Below are 18,728 nucleotides of genomic sequence, written 5' to 3'. Positions count from 1 at the left end.
CAGTTGTGTGAAAGGCTGGAGGGAGGGGGTACCACCAGGTTACAAACACCCAGGTGAGGGTGGCAGAGTAGAGACAGGACTTTCCAGTCTGGGTGTTGCCACATTATCCCCCCAACCCGCCTTGGCCTCTCAGTTCACTAGTGTCTTGAGGAGATTCCCAGAGGATGAGGAGATGAACAGAGATAGACTGAGATCTTGGGGACACCAGGACACAGTGGGAATGAGCTCAAGATGGTTGCCATCAGATGGCTCAAAAGCAGCAGAGGGCGCTCACATCTAAATGGGCACGAGCACTGTTTTCTCTGTAAAGAAGGAGTCAGGTTGTCTGCTGAAAGTAAGAGTGGGTCCCATCCTATGCAGAAGATTCTGGACCAATGCTGGTCTTTGTGATTCGGTTCTATCAATGGCAGGCATGAATGTTTTAACATATGAGCATCACGGGTGACCCAGGAAAGAAACAAGCGCGTACTTGGCATTGCACGTGACTACAATGGAAGTTTTCTCCCCTGGAGGAATGAGCCCCCCAGGCTCAGGCTCCTGCTTCTCTGCAGTGTCTCCTTTTTCTCTACTTTCTTCTGTACAAGCGCAGCCATCTGGAGAGACATTTACACCAACCAGTTCTGGGGAAGGCACTTATTCCTAACAGTGTCGGGAATGAATGCTCACACACACAAATCAACATTTGAAGGCAGTTAACAGAACAGGGAAGCAGGGCATAAGGATGTGCCTATACCACCAGCCAGGATGGGGAGAGGTCTCTGGCCCCAGAATCTCCCTAGTTGAGGAGTACCCATATCTCCTAAAGCACATGCTGGTTTGTGAGAAACTGCCCTTATCCCAACCCCAACACTGCAGGAGCAGAAGGACCCACATTCAAGAGTTCAGACACCAGGTACTGGCAGGGCACAGGGCAGACTTGCTAGGTTACTGGTCAGAAGGCCAGCTCAGCTCCTGCACCTGAGAGGAAGCGGCTGCACCATCTACCTGGAGAGATTTCTGTGTTGTTCTCCAGACTGCTCTCTGGTATCGGATCAGGTTTGTCTTCTCTGTGATGATTCAATGAATTAACATTCTCACCCTCAGAGACAGCGACAGCAGCCACTCCTGCGCAGGCCTGGCCTCTGCCCTGTGCCTCAAATCTAAACTGGTGTGCTTTATCCCAGCCAGCCAGTCTGCAGCTGACCAGATCCTGAGAAATCTCCCCTTTATTCCTGGAAAAAAAGAAAAAGACCATGTACTGTATCAGGACTTCCAGAGCTGACATTACATTACAGTCAATCCACACCACACAATTCAGTGTTGCAAAGGGTCCCTGCATGCACCTTACAGTTTGAAGGACATTTTAGGGTAAAGTTTGTGGAAAATGTGAGGTGATTTTCCTGCGGTATGTGTGTGGGTGTGTTCTCCAGGATGTGCTTGTAGAGGCTGGAGAGTAACTCAAGAGAACCCGCTCTGCTTCTACCTTAGTGTGGGTTGGGGACTGAAGTGAGGCTTCCAGGCTTACACAGTGAGAGCCTTCACCAATGAGGCCGCTCACCAGCCAAGGGTGAAAGTACACAGTCTTTCAGAGGGAAGATAAATGGGCAACATACAGTTGTCTCTACAGATTATCTTAAATCACGGTTTGAAAGCAACTTGTGTCCCTTCACCCGGAGCCCCAGCACACACTCACTCTACCCAGCGCACACTCACTCTATCCAGCGCACACTCACTCTACCCAGATCACACTCACTCTACCCAGCACACACTCACTCTACCCAGCACACTCACTCTACCCAGCGCACACTCACTCTACCCAGCGCACACTCACTCTACCCAGCGCACACTCACTCTACCCAGCGCACACTCACTCTACCCAGCGCACACTCACTCTACCCAGCACACTCACTCTACCCAGCGCACACTCACTCTACCCAGCGCACACTCACTCTACCCAGCGCACACTCACTCTACCCAGCGCACACTCACTCTACCCAGCGCACACTCACTCTACCCAGATCACACTCACTCTACCCAGCGCACACTCACTCTACCCAGCGCACACTCACTCTACCCAGCGCACACTCACTCTACCCAGCGCACACTCACTCTACCCAGCGCACACTCACTCTACCCAGCGCACACTCACTCTACCCAGCGCACACTCACTCTACCCAGCACACACTCACTCTATCCAGATCACACTCACTCTATCCAGATCACACTCACTCTACCCAGCACACACACTCTACTCAGTGCACACTCACTCTATCCAGATCACACACTCTATCCAGATCACACTCACTCTACCCAGCACACACTCACTCTACCCAGCACACACTCACTCTACCCAGCGCACACTCATTCTATCCAGATCATACTCACTCTACCCAGCACTCACTCTATCCAGCACACACTCACTCTATCCAGCACACTCACTCTACCCAGCGCACACTCACTCTATCCAGATCACACTCACTCTACCCAGCACACACTCACTCTACCCAGCACACACTCTACCCAGCGCACACTCACTCTATCCAGATCAGACTCACTCTATCCAGATCACACTCACTCTACCCAGCACTCACTCTATCCAGCACACACTCACTCTATCCAGCACACTCACTCTACCCAGCGCACACTCACTCTACCCAGCGCACACTCACTCTATCCAGATCACACTCACTCTACCCAGCACACACTCACTCTACCCAGCGCACACTCACTCTACCCAGCGCACACTCACTCTATCCAGATCACACTCACTCTATCCAGATCACACTCACTCTACCCAGCACTCACTCTATCCAGCACATACTCACTCTATCCAGCACACTCACTCTACCCAGCGCACACTCACTCTATCCAGATCACACTCACTCTACCCAGCACACACTCACTCTACCCAGCACACACTCTACCCAGCGCACACTCACTCTATCCAGATCAGACTCACTCTATCCAGATCACACTCACTCTACCCAGCACTCACTCTATCCAGCACACACTCACTCTATCCAGCACACTCACTCTACCCAGCGCACACTCACTCTATCCAGATCACACTCACTCTACCCAGCACACACTCACTCTACCCAGCGCACACACTCTATCCAGATCACACACTCTATCCAGATCACACTCACTCTACCCAGCACACACTCACTCTACCCAGCACACACTCACTCTACCCAGCACACACTCATTCTATCCAGATCACACTCACTCTATCCAGATCACACTCACTCTATCCAGATCACACTCACTCTAGCCAGCACATACTCACTCTACCCAGCACTCACTCTACCCAGCGCACACTCACTCTACCCAGCGCACACTCACTCTATCCAGCGCACACTCACTCTACCCAGATCACACTCACTCTACCCAGCACACACTCACTCTACCCAGCACACACTCACTCTACCCAGCGCACACTCACTCTATCCAGATCACACTCACTCTATCCAGATCACACTCACTCTACCCAGCACTCACTCTATCCAGCACATACTCACTCTATCCAGCACACTCACTCTACACAGCACACACTCACTCTATCCAGCACACATTCACTCTACCCAGCACACACTCACTCCATCCAGATCACACTCACTCCACCCAGATCACACTCACTCCACCCAGATCACACTCACTCTATCCAGATCACACTCACTCTATCCAGATCACACTCACTCTATCCAGCACACACTCACTCTACCCAGCGCACACTCACTCTATCCAGCACACTCACTCTATCCGCACACTTACTCTACCCAGCACACACTCACTCTACCCAGCGCACACTCACTCTATCCAGCACACACTCTATCCAGATCACACTCACTCTACCCAGCACACTTACTCTACCCAGCACACACTCACTCTACCCAGCGCACACTCACTCTATCCAGCACACACTCACTCTATCCAGCACACTCACTCTACCCAGCACACTTACTCTACCCAGCACACACTCACTCTACCCAGCACACTTACTCTACCCAGCACACACTCACTCCATCCAAATCACACTCACTCTACCCAGCACACACTCACTCCATCCAGATCACACTCACTCTACCCAGCGCACACTCACTCTATCCAGCACACTCACTCTACCCAGCACACTTACTCTACCCAGCACATACTCACTCTACCCAGCACACTTACTCTACCCAGCACACACTCACTCCATCCAGATCACACTCACTCTACCCAGCACACACTCACTCCATCCAGATCACACTCACTCTACCCAGATCACACTCACTCTACCCAGCGCACACTCACTCTATCCAGATCATACTCACTCTACCCAGCACACACTCACTCTACCCAGCGCACACTCACTCTAACCAGGGCACACTCACTCTATCCAGATCACGACTGCTTTGCTCTCTCCCTCCTTCAGTGTTCCGAAGCTGGTCGTTCTTGTGACTTCCACGTCCCCTTTGTTCTTCAGTAAGAGGGCTCCGTAGGGCTCCTGAGGGGCCTCACCAATGATGGCTTCTCTGAAGAAGACACCCAACAGTGTCAAGGCGTGGAGGCCTCCCCACAGCACTGCTGTCTCTTCTCATCTTCCTCCCACCTCCCTGCCACATCTACTGCCCAATAACACGATGGCGAGGCCAGTCATGGATTCTGCAAGTCCCCCAATTTCTCAAGTCATCGCACAGAAGAGCATCACAAATCCCCACAAAGGCTAGGAGCAAACAGTGGCATCTGGCATGCTCCCATGGCTCTCGCTGCCAAGACTTCTGCTCTCTAGTGCTCCCAGACTACATGGGATGGCTGGTTAGAAGGAGGGAAGGGGGCACGGCACGCACAGGGCTTTGCCTTCAGGTATCTCCCAGACTTGTGTGAGCACAGTTGAGGGCTACGTGACTACATTTCCTTTACAATGGACTTCATACTTAACACTGACCATGCAAAAGTAAGAGGAAGACGAAAGTGCCCACTGCCTAAATATTTCATTGTCCTTTTCCTACACTGCATCTGTGCAGAGGTACAGCGAACACTGGGTCACCACAGCCTGTGGTATTCGGCAGAGCAGCGTGCCATGGAAGCCTGCCACTGAGGCAGCTGCACTCTAGGACAGCACAGTCACCAAGCTGCCTGCAGTAACATGTCTCTCAGAAGATGTGAGAGACCATTGCCAAGCAATATCGACTGCCTGTGAAAACAGCTCCGTGGGAAGTTTCACCCTTTAGCAAACAAACCTCTCCTTCCTCTCAAGAGGGGTACTCTGTGCTCCCTTACGCCCACACACTGCAGCTAAGCTTGGGAATGGGCGGTGCCATGGCTCCCGTGCCTGGCAGCTTCCACTCCAGGGGCAAGACAGAATGGGTATGCCATGGCACAGAAACAGAACTCTCAAGAATCCACGGCGGCTGCCCACGGTGCTACCACAAGAATTGTAGCACTCAGGAAGCCGAGACAGGAGGACTGCTACTATATCCAAGATCGGGATACATAGCAAGGCTTTACCAGAAAACAAAACTGAGGTAAACAGAACACGGTGACAACAGCACAATGTGTGGCCCTGGGAGAAGGTCTGGCCACACCAGCCCACCCTCCTTCCCTACACTCAGCTATGGAGTTGCTGCCCAGCAGCTCACGTGAGCAGGGCTGAGAGCCAGACACTGGACTAAGTGTTAGACGTGGGGCAGAAAAGCAGTTTCACACAGAGCTGGTATTTTATCGAGGAGACAGGACAATGGCTAGAATAATGACACGTCTAAGGAGCCCAGCAGTGGTAACTGCTAAGGGCAGGGAAGCTCAGTGGGCAGAGGAGTTGCTGCCACCTACAGAGAAGAATGGGGGCCACAGGACCTGCACAACTATACGACAAGTGCATTCCATGTGTGCGTGGTGCTCAAGGTCAGAGGATAACAGCAGAGCAGGTCCCCTGAAACTGGAGTTACAGAGAGCTGGGATTTGCCATACAGGGGCTGAGGACTGAAGCTTACTCACAGAGCCGACACGCCAACTCTCAGTGTGTATTTTTTAGTAATGAAAGGACAACAGACCCTAGACAAGAGTGATGTTGGACATGCTGGTGCACTGTTAGCCCCAGAAGGTGAGGCAAAGGCAGGCAGACCTTTCTGAGTTCAAGGCAAACTTGACTATATGGGAAGCCCAATCAAATATATATATGACGAGACACTGTATAAAACAAACAATCACAAAACAAACAACAAAAACTTTGTATAGAAGTTGGACTAGATGGGCTGGGGAGATGGCTCAGTGGTTAAGAGCACTGACTGCTCTTCCAGAGGTCCTGAGTTCAAATCCCAGCAACCACATGGTGGCTCACAACCATCTGTAATGAGATCTGATGCCCTCTTCTGGTGTGTCTGAAGGCAGCTACAGTGGACTCATATAAATAAAATAAATCTTTAAAAAAACGCTGGACTAGAGATATAGCTCAGAAGGCAGCGTGCTTGCTTAGTATGCACAAAGCTCTGGGTTCAGTCCCTACCACTGCATGAACAGAATATGATGGCATATGCCTCCTGATTCCAGGTTTTGGGGAAAAAAGCAAGAGTATCATAACAAAATTCAGGGACATCTCACAGTAAGCTACACAGTAAGTTTGAGGCTACCTTAAGATGAGACTCTATCAAAGAAAATGAGAGAATAGAGAAGAAAGGATAACATTATGGCAATCACTACTATGATTCGAATCTGACTTATTCCCTCCAAAACTAAGGCTGAAACAATCACTAAAATGACAAGGTGGGATTCTGCCCCTTCCCAAACAAAGAGGCGGGGCCAGGAAGCACACTGAGGGTTGAGGAGGGATCTGTTCTCATGACCACACTCAACCCGTGTGTCTAGTGGGGCAGGGGTTCTCTCACTGGGTCTGCTATGCAAGCAGTCTGACTAGGGTCTCTTAACATGTGCTGCTTCTGCTACTTCAGGACTCTGCTGGACAGAAGGCCATGTTTGTGTCTGGAGGTATGGCTCAGTGGTACAGCACAAGGCCCTGATGTCAATTCTAGTAGTAGGGCAGGGTTGGGGGAACCATCAGTAGATGCAGCCATTAACTGTGGACCCTAGCAGTAAGCCAAAATAAAACTTTTATCTTATACCTTATCTAGTCTATGACACCACGTTATCAGCAACAGGAAGTGGATGAAGTCAACGACTACCAAAAGGGAGGGAAAAGGTGGGGGCTGAGAGACTCTTGGGGCCAAGTGTACAGCGTCATGCCCAGAGGGAGGCAGAGGGAGGTGGATGGCTGAGTTTGGGGCAGCCTGGTCCACAGAGCTTCAGTCCACCCAGAACTAGAGAGTCTGAGAGTCTGCTCATCTGCTTCTGACAAAGAGACCCTTGGGACTCTGCCTTCACTCAACCACAGAGAGGATTCCCTAACCAGTAGATGTGGGGTCTGGAACATCTACTACTCTGGCTTTACTGTCAGTTACACATGCTAAAAACAGAAACACTCTGAGAAACGGATTCCATCCTTACGCCAGATCACAGTACACTTACAAAGACCTAAGCAGGCCACATGTCACTTCGTGATACAATCTCTGAAGAACAATTTAAACCTCCCCCTCCCCCCTCATGCATCCATGTGCGTGTGTTCATACAGGTCATGGCTCACATGGAAGTCAGAGGGCAGCCTCTGACTGCCATCCTGTCAGCCTGGGTGTGGCCTTATTGGATCCAGCATCATATGCACAACCCATGAATGGCTGAAATGTTGAACAGTACTTGACTACAACTCTTTAAAATATGATTAAGGTTGGCCCGTTTATTTCCGAAGAAGAACTGCTGGATTACCACCTCTTCACGGGGGTCATGCACAGTGCTCTCCAGATGTAGCATGACTGGCTGCTCTCCACAACCACAGCATTGACGATGTCATGTCTCCTCGGGGTGTACCCTTCTGGCAGCTTCAAGGAGTCCAGGCTGAAGAAGATGCTGTCCTCTATCACCCCATTCCTCCCACACAGGCTGGAAATGCAAACCTGCAAATGCAGTACAGGATACTGCTTCAAAGTTTATAAGGAGAAGGGACGCACTTCTCAACATCTGCCTCTCTGAGTCCTAATACCCAGCCTGGCCTTAGCAACAAGAGCCTGGAAGGGTTCAGGCTGAGGAAGAGGTTGTTGGTGGTGGCTGATATCTTTCCCCAACATCTCTGTTATATCCAATCCATGCATCCACTTCAACCCAGGCAAAACCCAATGCTGCTTTAACCAATGTCACTCCCTAAATCAACAGCTGACGAGGAAGCTCTAGGACCTTGATTCATCATGCATGCACTTTGTCTGAGGACATCTTTAACACGTCCAGGGACATGCTGCCAGACCTTAGGCCTAGAAGCATGCTACTGTCTCTACTTCCTTTTTTCTAAATGTTTTTACTTTCTGTGGAGGGAGGCTTTGCCTGAATGTCTTTGCACCGTGTGCATGCAAGGCCCTGGAACGCCAGAAGAGAGCGGGCAATGGATCCCCTGGGACCCCCCAGAGCATTTGAAGAAATGAGAGAGTGAAATAGTGCACCAGTCACCAGGGACCCTGTACAGCTGGCTCTTTTGGGTCCCCCTGTAATTAAAGCCCCCTCCCCATGTGACTGCAGCTCTAGAGTGTACTTGCTGACTTCTGTCTGTCCAGTCTCCTGGCTGCAGGATGCAGTTTTTGGTTCTTATGTTCTTCCTGCCCATGTTATACCATGATGCCCCTTAGCACCATCCTCAGTGACCCTCTAGAGTCAGGAGTTAGAAGTGAAGCTAGACAGCTGTGAGCCACCATGTGAGTGCTGGGGATCGAATCCAGTCCTCTGGAAGAGCAGCCAGTGCTCTTAACCACTGAGCCATCTCTCCAGTCCCACCTCTACTTCCTTAAGGAAACAAGGACCCATTCACCAGCACAGTACCTTGTCCACACGCTTGTACCTCAGAGGCTTCACAGAGATGGCCTCACTGCTCCATGTCCCTGGCCTGATCCAATATTCAGCCTCTACCCAGTCTCCCTTGCACGGGTGAAAACCTGAAATGGCCAAAGAGAAAATGTCAATAGCATTCAAATGTGCAGTGCACTCTGAGCTTATGACACACTCAAGTTAACTTCTGGGCCAGCTTCCCTGATTTCTATGTTAGGTACTAACCACCCTCCAGCCTGTAAGTCATTGGATCTCAACCTTCCTAATGCTGTGACCCTGTAATACAGTTCATGCTGTGGTGACCTCAATCATAAAATTATTTCATTGCTACTCTCTAACTGTGATTTTGCTACTGTTATGAACCATAATGTAAATGTCTCATATGTGACTCCTATAGGGGTTATGACCCACAAGTTGAGAACCACTGCTCTAAGAGAAAGGATGAGAACCCTGCATGGTCAAGTCGGGCCTGTCACTTCAAACTCCCCTAACCCTCTTAAGTCTACTTTCTATATTAAAGTATCTTTAACCAGGTGTCATGGTGCACACCTTAAATCCCAGCACTCAGAAGGTAGAGGCAGGCAGATCTCTGAATTCAAGGCCAGCATAGCCTACACACGGAGTTCCAAGCCAGAGCTACATAGTGAGAACCAGTCTTAAAAAGACAAAACCAGGATAAATCCCTGAAGAACTAGGGCTTGGGAGAAAGCATGTGCATGAGTTAAAGTCCCAGATCCACACAGAATCGATGTGGTGGGGCTCACAGGAAACTGCCGTGGTGGAGAGTCAGCCAGATCCCTGAACTCAGCCATCAGCCATTCTACCTAATGTAAAGTTTGGGCTGAATTATCTCTAAATAAGTAAAACTGGACAGCAGTTGAGGAAGGCACCCGATATCCATCTGACCTATGGCCTTCATATGCACCCACACAACAAAATATACACACATCACACTGGAAAGTATGTGCACACAAGATCTCGTGTGCTCATGTGCACACACACACGTGCATCGGTGTGTCTTTGCACTGTACTGTGTCAGTGTATGACAACAAAGCGTTATGACAACAAAGTGCCTGACAGAAGCAGCTTAAGGAAGGAGCGTTGGTGTTACTCGGGGCACAATCCATGACAACCCAGAGTGTGTGGCACAGAGAACAAGACGTCACAGTGGTAGCAACTCTATGACGCAGCTGGTCACACTGACGCCACAGTCAAGATCAGACAAACAAAGACTGGGGGAGGCCCAGGCCATAGGATGCTGCCGCCCACACTTAAGGTGGGCCTTCCCTCCTTGCTTAAATCTCTCTGGAGATACTTATGCCCAGAGATATCTCCTGTGATTCTAAATCCAGTCATGTTCACAGTGAATATTAACCAAGTATACTGGTTGTCAACGAGAAACCTAAAATCCTAACATTCCACCTCTAACCCTCAAAAGCTCACGATATCTCACAATGCAAAATATATTCATTCCAATTCCAAGTCCCTAAGGTCAACGCTCTTCAAAACTTAACCAGAGTCCCTGCTAAGATTCATTCACTCTCTTAAGTGTGAGCCTCTGTAATAACAAACAAAAATCAAGTCACACACTTCTAACATACAATGGACCCAGCACACATCCCTAATTCAAAAGGGAGATGTGGAAGCACAACAAAGAAAGGTTGAATCAGGTAACACTGAAACCCCGTTGTGCAGTCTATGCCTAGCATTCAGCTGGGCCTTACGACAGACTAATTCTGGGCTCCAGTAGCTGTGGCATCCCTCCCCTCTAGCTCTGTTGTCTCAGCGTGGGCCATCTCGGCTCTGTCTGCGAGGCTTTCCTTGCTGCACATCTGGAGTTCTCACTAAGGAACGAGTCTTCACTGACACTACTGCATGCAGAGATTCCTCAGGGCCTTCGTCAAGAAATCCAACCCTGGGCTGGGGATTTAGCTCAGTGGTAGAGCGCTTACCTAGGAAGCGCAAGGCCCTGGGTTCGGTCCTCAGCTCTGAAAAAAAAAAAAAAAAAGAAATCCAACCCTGCCTTGCACTTAGGGGCTTTCTGGAACTTTGGTGCAAGCCTCCCTACTAGCCCATGCTTGCATGCTGCGTGCCTGGAAACCAGCACCGCAAGGACATCACTGTCACGTTCTGTTTCCAGTTTAAGATGTAGTTTGGTTTCCTTCTACCATAGCTGTAGTGGCCTCTGAAGACCTTGGTGGCTAAGGCCAGGGAAACATTCGGCAGACAAACACTGTGGAGCACAGAACCTCTGTTGTGGCCTTCTCAGTTCCATTCCCTCCTTTCACACTTTATTACGTGAAGTCTCGCCACCACTGCCCCAGTGTCCCAGCGCCAAGTCTGAGTTCCTCTTAATGCTCATGTGTTTTAAGAGTCAGAACCCCCAGAGCTCCTGGGGACTAAACCACCAACCAAAGAGTCCAAAAAAAGACCCAAGGCTCCAGCCGCCTATGTGGCAGAGGATGGCATTGTCTGGCATCAATAGGAGAAGCCGCCCTTGGTCCTGTGAAGGCTTGATGCCCAGCATAGTGGAATGCCAGGGTGTTGTGGTGGGCGGGAGTGGGTGGGCAGGAGTGGCAGCATCTTCATAGAAGCAGGGGGAGAGAGGAAAGGGTATGGGACAGGGGGAAAGGGGCAATATCTGAAATGTAAATACATAAAATATCCAACAAAAATTTTTAATGAAAAAAAAGAATTCAGCAGCTTTCTTGGCATTTGTAACTTTAATCACACTCACACTGACTTTTCCTATATTTCTGCTCTATCCTCACTATAAATCTGAGCACGACCAGTAAACAGTAACCACGTCACAGCTGATTGTCACTGTATCTTGAAATGTCCTCCATTAAACGACTTAGTTCAGTGCATTTAAATTCAGTCTTACTCAAGTTCTGAGGATGTAGGCAGGAAGCGGCCAAATTTGCGGCCCTGAGTCCTCTCTAAAATGTCCTGAATTGAGGGCTTGCTTTCTTTCCCTGTCTTCCATATTCCCAACAGAACGGCCATTACACTTGTAGTGCATTCTTGGGCTTCTTTAGTCTCAAGTTCCAAACTCATCCATATGTCTCCTGCAAACAACTTCCAAACCTACGACCCTTATGGCCAGGTTTCTCACAGCGACAGCCTTGCTTCTCAGAACTGATCGTCTGTATCCATTACTTATCTTACTGCTGAGACAAAACACTTAACAACACCAACTTACAAGGGAAGGTTTTTGGGGTCACAGTTTGAAGAGGGAGGGATGGCATTGAGAGCAGCTCTGTGGTGCTGGCTGGGTCATGGGGTGGCTGACTCACACCATTCCCACTCTCAGGAAGCAAAGATGAGTGAATTCCCGTACCCAGGTCACCTTCTCCTTTTCCTGCTTCGCTCATCCTGGGCCCCCAGCTTGTGTGAGAGTGCTGCCCACACTCAGAGTGCGGCTTCCTCTCTGCCCAGTGCTGTGCCTCTTGCATGATTTTCAACTCAGCCATGTTGACGAGAAGTATTAAAATCACAGAATGTGATACTAAAGACTGCTATGTGCACTGCTGACTTGAGCTTCACAAATGAGGGGCAGGCAGGCCAGGTGTGGTGGCGCATGCCTTTAATCTTATTATCTGAGAGGCAGAGGAAGGCAGATCTCTGAGTTCAAAGTCAGCCTGGTCTATATAGTGAGATACTGCCTCAAAAATGTTAATTATATCTAACCATTTCTGAATGATCCTTAATATAATTCTACTATTTTATACTGTGTTTATGAAAAGCACCATCCTTAACATTGATAATTATACTGTCAAAATGCTGATCAAAAGTAGCTAATTTTGGGTTTGGGGATTTAGCTCAGTGGTAGAGTGCTTGCCTAGGAAGCGCAAGGCCCTGGGTTCGATCCCCAGCTCCAAAAAAAAAAAGAACAACAAAAAAAAAAAAAGTAGCTAATTTTAGTTAATGTTAGCACCTCTTCTCAGATGTGTAACAGCACAGAGAAAGTCATGTGGCCACCCCTGGCTGCATCTGAGTGACCCCCAACAGTTGTGTGCTCAGAGTATACAGGCACACGCAAAGTGCCTTGTCAGCTCTCTCCTTACCACCCTCTGCTCACACTCTGAACACAGGAACAGGGCTGGATGGGCCAACCAGGGTGAGTGAGCAGAGAGCAGGCAGGCATGGAGGAGCTGTGCAAACTGCCTGCTTTGGTGGGCCAATGACTCTGTCTTTGAGGTAGGGGCTGGAACGCAGGAAAGGGTAGGAGGAGAGAGGCAATTGTTGGCACAAGATTAACTTTTAAAAACTATTTTTACTACTATCACTATTTTTGGTTTTTGAGACAGGGTTTCTTTATGTAGTCCTAGATATCCTGGAACTTGCTAAGTAGACCAGGCTGGTTTTGAACTCAAAAGACCCTCTTGACTGCTTGCCAAGTGCCAGAATAAAGAGGTCACAAACGTGTGGAGGTCAGAGGAGAGCTCTGAAGACTCTGCTCTCTCCTCCACCTTTACGAGAGCTCTGGGGCTCACGCTCAGCTCGCCAGGGTTGGATAATAAGTGTCTGCGCCCACTAGGCAGCCTGACCAGCCGTGGCTCAGTACAGGCCTCAACAGCAACAAAGAACCTCAGAATATCAGTGAAGGGAGCAGCTCAAGGGCCTGCTTGAATTAACAAGGAGGCTCTGAGCCAGGGTGGCCTTCACTGGGCTGCACTGGGCTAGCTAGAGTCCTGGATATAGGGAAAGCCTCTTGGTCCATCACTACTGGACCCCATGCTTTGGAATCTTACCCAGGGGCCGTAGGAAAGGGTCTTTCACATTGTATTTTCTCTCAAGAATGTTCTTTTGCCATAGTCAGTGGGCTTTATAATTGTATTAATAGAAAATTTCACATCTCTGAGCACAACTCTCACCACACAGAAGAAACTTTGCCTCCCTTGACTTTCTCTATCAGGAAGTCTGTAAGAATGCCCTCTCTTCAGGTTAACCTTCTGCACCTCTAGTGAAGTAGTATAAGTAGAAAGGACCAATCATTAGATGTTGATCTGGTGACTTATTTGGTGATTTACCTAAGTACTATTTCTACTGCCCATTTCTAAATATGAGTTCATTTGCTACCTAGAACAGAATGATCTGGAGAAACAGTTGAAGCAATCAGTCATTGCCCTTAGCAACTGGCCGACTGCACCTACAGGTGTGTAAAATCACGATTGCTTGCCCCCCCTCCCCAACCCTGTGGTTTTAGAGTATAAAATGAAAATATAAACTGAAGCCAATGCCAAGGCCTTTCAGGAATTATTCTGGTTCAGTGGACTGATGGTGTGTCCTGTCTTACACTGGTGTAGACTGCTTATTCCAGAAAGGTTCCCACAACACAGTCAAAGTGCAGTGTGGAACACCTTCTGTCTTTTCTCTCTGGGAGCATTTCCCATCAAGGCTGACCTGGGAATGGCTTCCAGCTGGCCAGGCTGAGTGGTCTAGATAGTCACAGGCAACCTTCTACCAGAACTGAGAGTTCCTCTGAAAACTCCGGTTTCAAAATCTCCAACAGCTACCTGTCAATTTCATTTTGGCAACCAGAGGTTCTCAGTCAGAGCAACACAGGAAGCATCCAGGTTGGCTACACCATCTTCCCCAGGCACCTGGGCTAGGGCAGCTGATAGTCACCTTTGGACATGGAACCTAGTGCTGTATAGTCCAAAAGCAATGCCCACGTACCATTCCCAACCCCCTTCCTGTCTGCAGGGTGTACAGCATTGTGTCCGGAGGGAGAACTGACTCTCACTGTTCTCGAATCCAACAGCTAGCACAGTATTCATTACTAGGGAGCAGGTAAACAGCAAACACACCAAACTAAACTTATTGAATGACATAAACAAATTCTTCAAGCATAAAAGTAAAATTTTAGTTTGGCTAGAAAGAAAATTTGGATATATGGTCTTGGGAAAATGCAAGGTGACCCAAGCCTTTCTTTAACACATGTGAAGTGTCTTAGAAGGAACTGTCCTTAAGCCAGGGGCAGTGGCTTAGACCTGCAGTCAGATCACGCACTCAGGAGACTGAAGTAGGAAGGTCACTGCAAGTTCTAGCTTGGCCTACAGTGTGAAACCCTGTTTTAACAAAAAGAAAATAACATTTCCCAGTGGTTCTCAACTTGTGGTTCTCAACCTTCTTGGTAAACCTCTGTCTACAAAAATATTTATACTATAATTCATAACAGTTGCAAAATTACAGTTGAGAAATAGCAATGAAATTAATTTTGTGGTTTTGGGTCACCACAATGTGAGGAACCCCATTAAAGGACTACATTAGGAAGGTTGAGAACCACTGTCTTAAGACAAACACACCATTCTTATATTAGCAACTTAGTGATCAGTCAATATGTTTGACAGATAATTACAGAATAAGTATTTAAACAGTGACCTCCAATCTAAGTCCACGCTCATCCTTGTGAGCGTGAGGCCAACACCTGGCAGCCACTCCTAAACATGACTCCTTCAAAACCACACGTAGGCAACTAAACTTAATTCATAAAAATTACTTAAGACAGAAAACTTAATTTTAAATGTGGAACAGAAACACATTTGGCTACCTTCACACACACTCTCCAGAGAGAAGTATGTGGTCTGGCTGATATAGCCAGCACCTTCCAACATGGACGTCACACAGCCAATCAGCACTCTGGGGCTGGAGTCCGACAGGCCTTTGCTAGAGTTTCTGTTATCATCTTCCCATTTGTCAGACACAGCTTCTACCTGCAAGACAAAAGAGACGCTCTTTACACTGTTATAAAAACACATAAGAAAAACCACGTATAGGCAATAAATACCCCATCCTGAGCTGGGAAGGTCAAGACCAGGTACAGCAGTTGAATGGTGGGGATTTGCTTTCTGACTCCCAGTGAGTGCCTTCTGAGGGGGCTGAGTTTTTAAGTTTTAAAAGCACTGGGGACAGAGGCAGGTGGGTCTCCATCAGAGGCCAGGCTGGTTTATAGAAGAGTTCCAAGTCAGCTAGGTCTACCCACTGACATCCTGTCTCAAAGCAAAACAGCTTGGTTTTTATTCATGCATTCGTGCATGTGAGTTAGAAGGCAGCATCTAATCCCCTGGAGTACATGATGGCTGTAAGCAGACGACATGGGCACTGGCTCAGAAACAGGAGCAACAGGCCCTGTTAACCACTGAGCCATCTCTCTGGCTTGTCCTGTAACAGGGCATGGATCCTACTCCTGAGCTCTCATGGCCCAACCACTTCTGAAAAGGCTCACCTGTGACCCCACCACCATGGGAGGCAGAATCTAACTAACGCATTTTTGGAGACAGAGCTGTGTAGCAATCTTTTCTGAATAAATATAAAAATATTCAAGGAAACATTAGCAAACTGAATGTAACAGCATATTGTAAGGAGCCTATACCACGAACAAATGCAGTAGTAAAAATTTCAAATTCAGTCAACATATCACATTGATAGGATGAAAGAATCATGTATTTCCATTGACACATAAAATCCTTTGATAAAATTCAAACCTTCTGGGATAGGGAAGAAAGAAAGGATGGCATCTAATTTGCCAAAGTATATAGCATACTTGTATAAAAATATCTTGTGCTTCAGAGATTGTTCAGCAGTTAAGAGCTCTGATAGGTCTTTCAGAGGAGTTGGATTTAATTCCAACATCTACATAGCAACTAATGGCCACCTGTAACTCTAGTTCCAGGGAATCTGATGCCTTCTTCCAGCCTTTTCATGCACACACACAAGGTACACAGACATACATGCAGGCAAAACATCATTCACACATATTTTTAAAGCACTAAAAAATTTCTGATGTCATTATGAAAATTGCTACTATGCAATGAGGAGATGCCACAATAATTTTATCTGAAAAGTTTCCAGCCAGGCATGGTGGCACACACCTTTTATCTCCCTCGTCCTTCCCAAAACCCTTATAATATTCCAATGGTCCTTCACAATATAAACAAAGTAGGAACACAAGGAAAACTTCTCAGCATAGTGAAGACTGTAAATGAAAAGTCCAAGGCTAACATCAACTGGCCGGGCCTGGAAGGTAAGAAGCTTTCCTCTGCAGCTCAGCAAATGGGCAAGGGCGTGTTCTTCTCACTTCCATCCACACTGCTCACAGTGGACGGCAGTGGAGTTAGGTCAGAAAGAGAACTAACAGCAGCCAAACTAGAAACTACCAAAACTGTCTTCACTCACAGATGGCTTGATCCTGTGTAAGTTCCTAAAGACTTTACATTCTAAAAAAGCCCCCAAATAGTTAAAGCTAATAACTGAATTTGGCAAGAATTAGGCATACAACAATTTGTTTTGTTTCTATGTGCTAGTAATAAAAAGTACAAAAAGGAAATTCTAAAAGAACGTGGACACAGTGGTGCATATGTTAAATCTGGCATTTGGGTAGCTAGGGCAGAAGATTATGAAACTCAAGACTAGTTTAGGCTGTATAACAAGATTCTTTTTTAAGAATACTTAAGAATCAACAAAGAGACAGGCTGAAATGAAAAAGTTTAAACATGTAACTATATAAAATGAAACTATGCAACAAAGTCATAGATGGTTATGAGAGCTGAAACAGTAACTCAGGAGCCCAGAGTTCCTGCAGGGCTACTGTGAGGTCTGGAGTACAGATCCTAACACCCATGGAAAGAAGCTAATACACCATCATTAACTAATCACTCAAAAGTAACTTGTTCATTTTAACTTAATCTATCAATTCTATCTCTAAGAATTTCTATTACTAAAGAACTATTTTTATATGAAAAAGTAAATTACTAAATAGAAACCACTGATTACCTTTGCTAATCAAATAACAAAAAGTCTAGCTTTATAACTTTTTTTTTGAGATGGGGGCCTCACAATAAGGCCTTGGCTGGCCTGGAACTCACTATGTAGACCAGACTGGCCTAGAAGTCGCAGAGATCTTGTGTGTGCTACCTCACTCAGCCAATCTTTATAAATGTAAACACAGTTTTAGAAACACTAGAGAATAAAAAGACCATTAATTAGTATATGTCATAGCATAAACTTACAGGAAAACTCTGATTTCTGAATTACAAATGTCTGTGACTCTACTTACTATCTATCTATCTATCTATCTATATATATATATATATATATATGAATGAAATCACTATAATGAACAAAGCTCCCCCTCCTCACTCACAGGCACACTTCACTATGTTCTTGGCTAGGCCACAACTGAGAAGTTAATATGGTGACTCATGGTGAAGAGTGACTGTCCCTTATAAACTAAGACTTACTCTGATTGCTTTCAGTCCATTTGACACTTTGTTTTCTTCAACCACAGCAATAACTTCCTGCCCAACGTTCAGAAGCACTTTGCTCGTCACGGCATCATTGGAAAAGTAGATCAAATCGTCAATCATGCCATAATCACTGCAGTACCTTGTCACAACACCTTGCACGGTTTTCAACCTGGTATCACCTGAGACACGTGAGCAAGGAGGTTGTATTAATATAAACAATATTCCCAGGGCCAGAGAGGATGGCTCGGTACCTCTGAGTGTTTGCTGTTCCTCCAGAGGACCCGAGGTCAGTTCCCAGCAACCATGGGAGGAGGTCATAACCATCTACAGCCGCTGAGGATCTGACACCTTCTTCCGGCCTCTGGAGGTACCACATGCACATGGTCCGTCGGTTGGTCTCTCTGTGTCTGTCTGTCTGTCTCCCTCTCCCCCTCTCTCCTTTATACACACACAAAGGAGAAGCGGGGGCAAGTCCCAAATCCCACTACAACTAAACTCTATAGGAGAAAAGCGGTTTGGGCACTCATGGGGGGCAGGAACTTAACAGGCTGAACTAGAGAAGCTGCTACTGAGATATGCTTGGAAGAATGATTTTGA

The 18,728-nt window shown here is 47.4% G+C and overlaps 1 protein-coding gene across 4 annotated transcripts in view; it reads right to left on the bottom strand.

Annotated features, from left to right (window-relative positions):
- Mov10l1 (Mov10 like RNA helicase 1) overlaps nt 1-18,728 on the bottom strand; it is a 65,599-nt gene that overhangs the window by 44,867 nt on the left and 2,004 nt on the right. For all 4 annotated transcript variants that reach the window (NM_001427488.1, XM_087556617.1, XM_087556616.1 and 1 more), the window contains 7 exon segments: nt 470-593; nt 985-1,211; nt 4,356-4,496; nt 7,780-7,964; nt 8,875-8,987; nt 15,437-15,599; nt 18,126-18,310. In NM_001427488.1, the coding sequence (NP_001414417.1) occupies nt 470-593; nt 985-1,211; nt 4,356-4,496; nt 7,780-7,964; nt 8,875-8,987; nt 15,437-15,599; nt 18,126-18,310 (1,138 nt within the window).

Source organism: Rattus norvegicus, chromosome 7 (genome assembly GCF_021556685.1).
Source record: "Rattus norvegicus strain SHRSP/BbbUtx chromosome 7, alternate assembly SHRSP_T2T, whole genome shotgun sequence".
Taxonomy (NCBI): domain Eukaryota; kingdom Metazoa; phylum Chordata; class Mammalia; order Rodentia; family Muridae; genus Rattus; species Rattus norvegicus.
The sequence above is the reverse complement of the archived record's forward strand: the minus strand, read 5'-3'. Positions and strand labels throughout refer to the sequence as shown.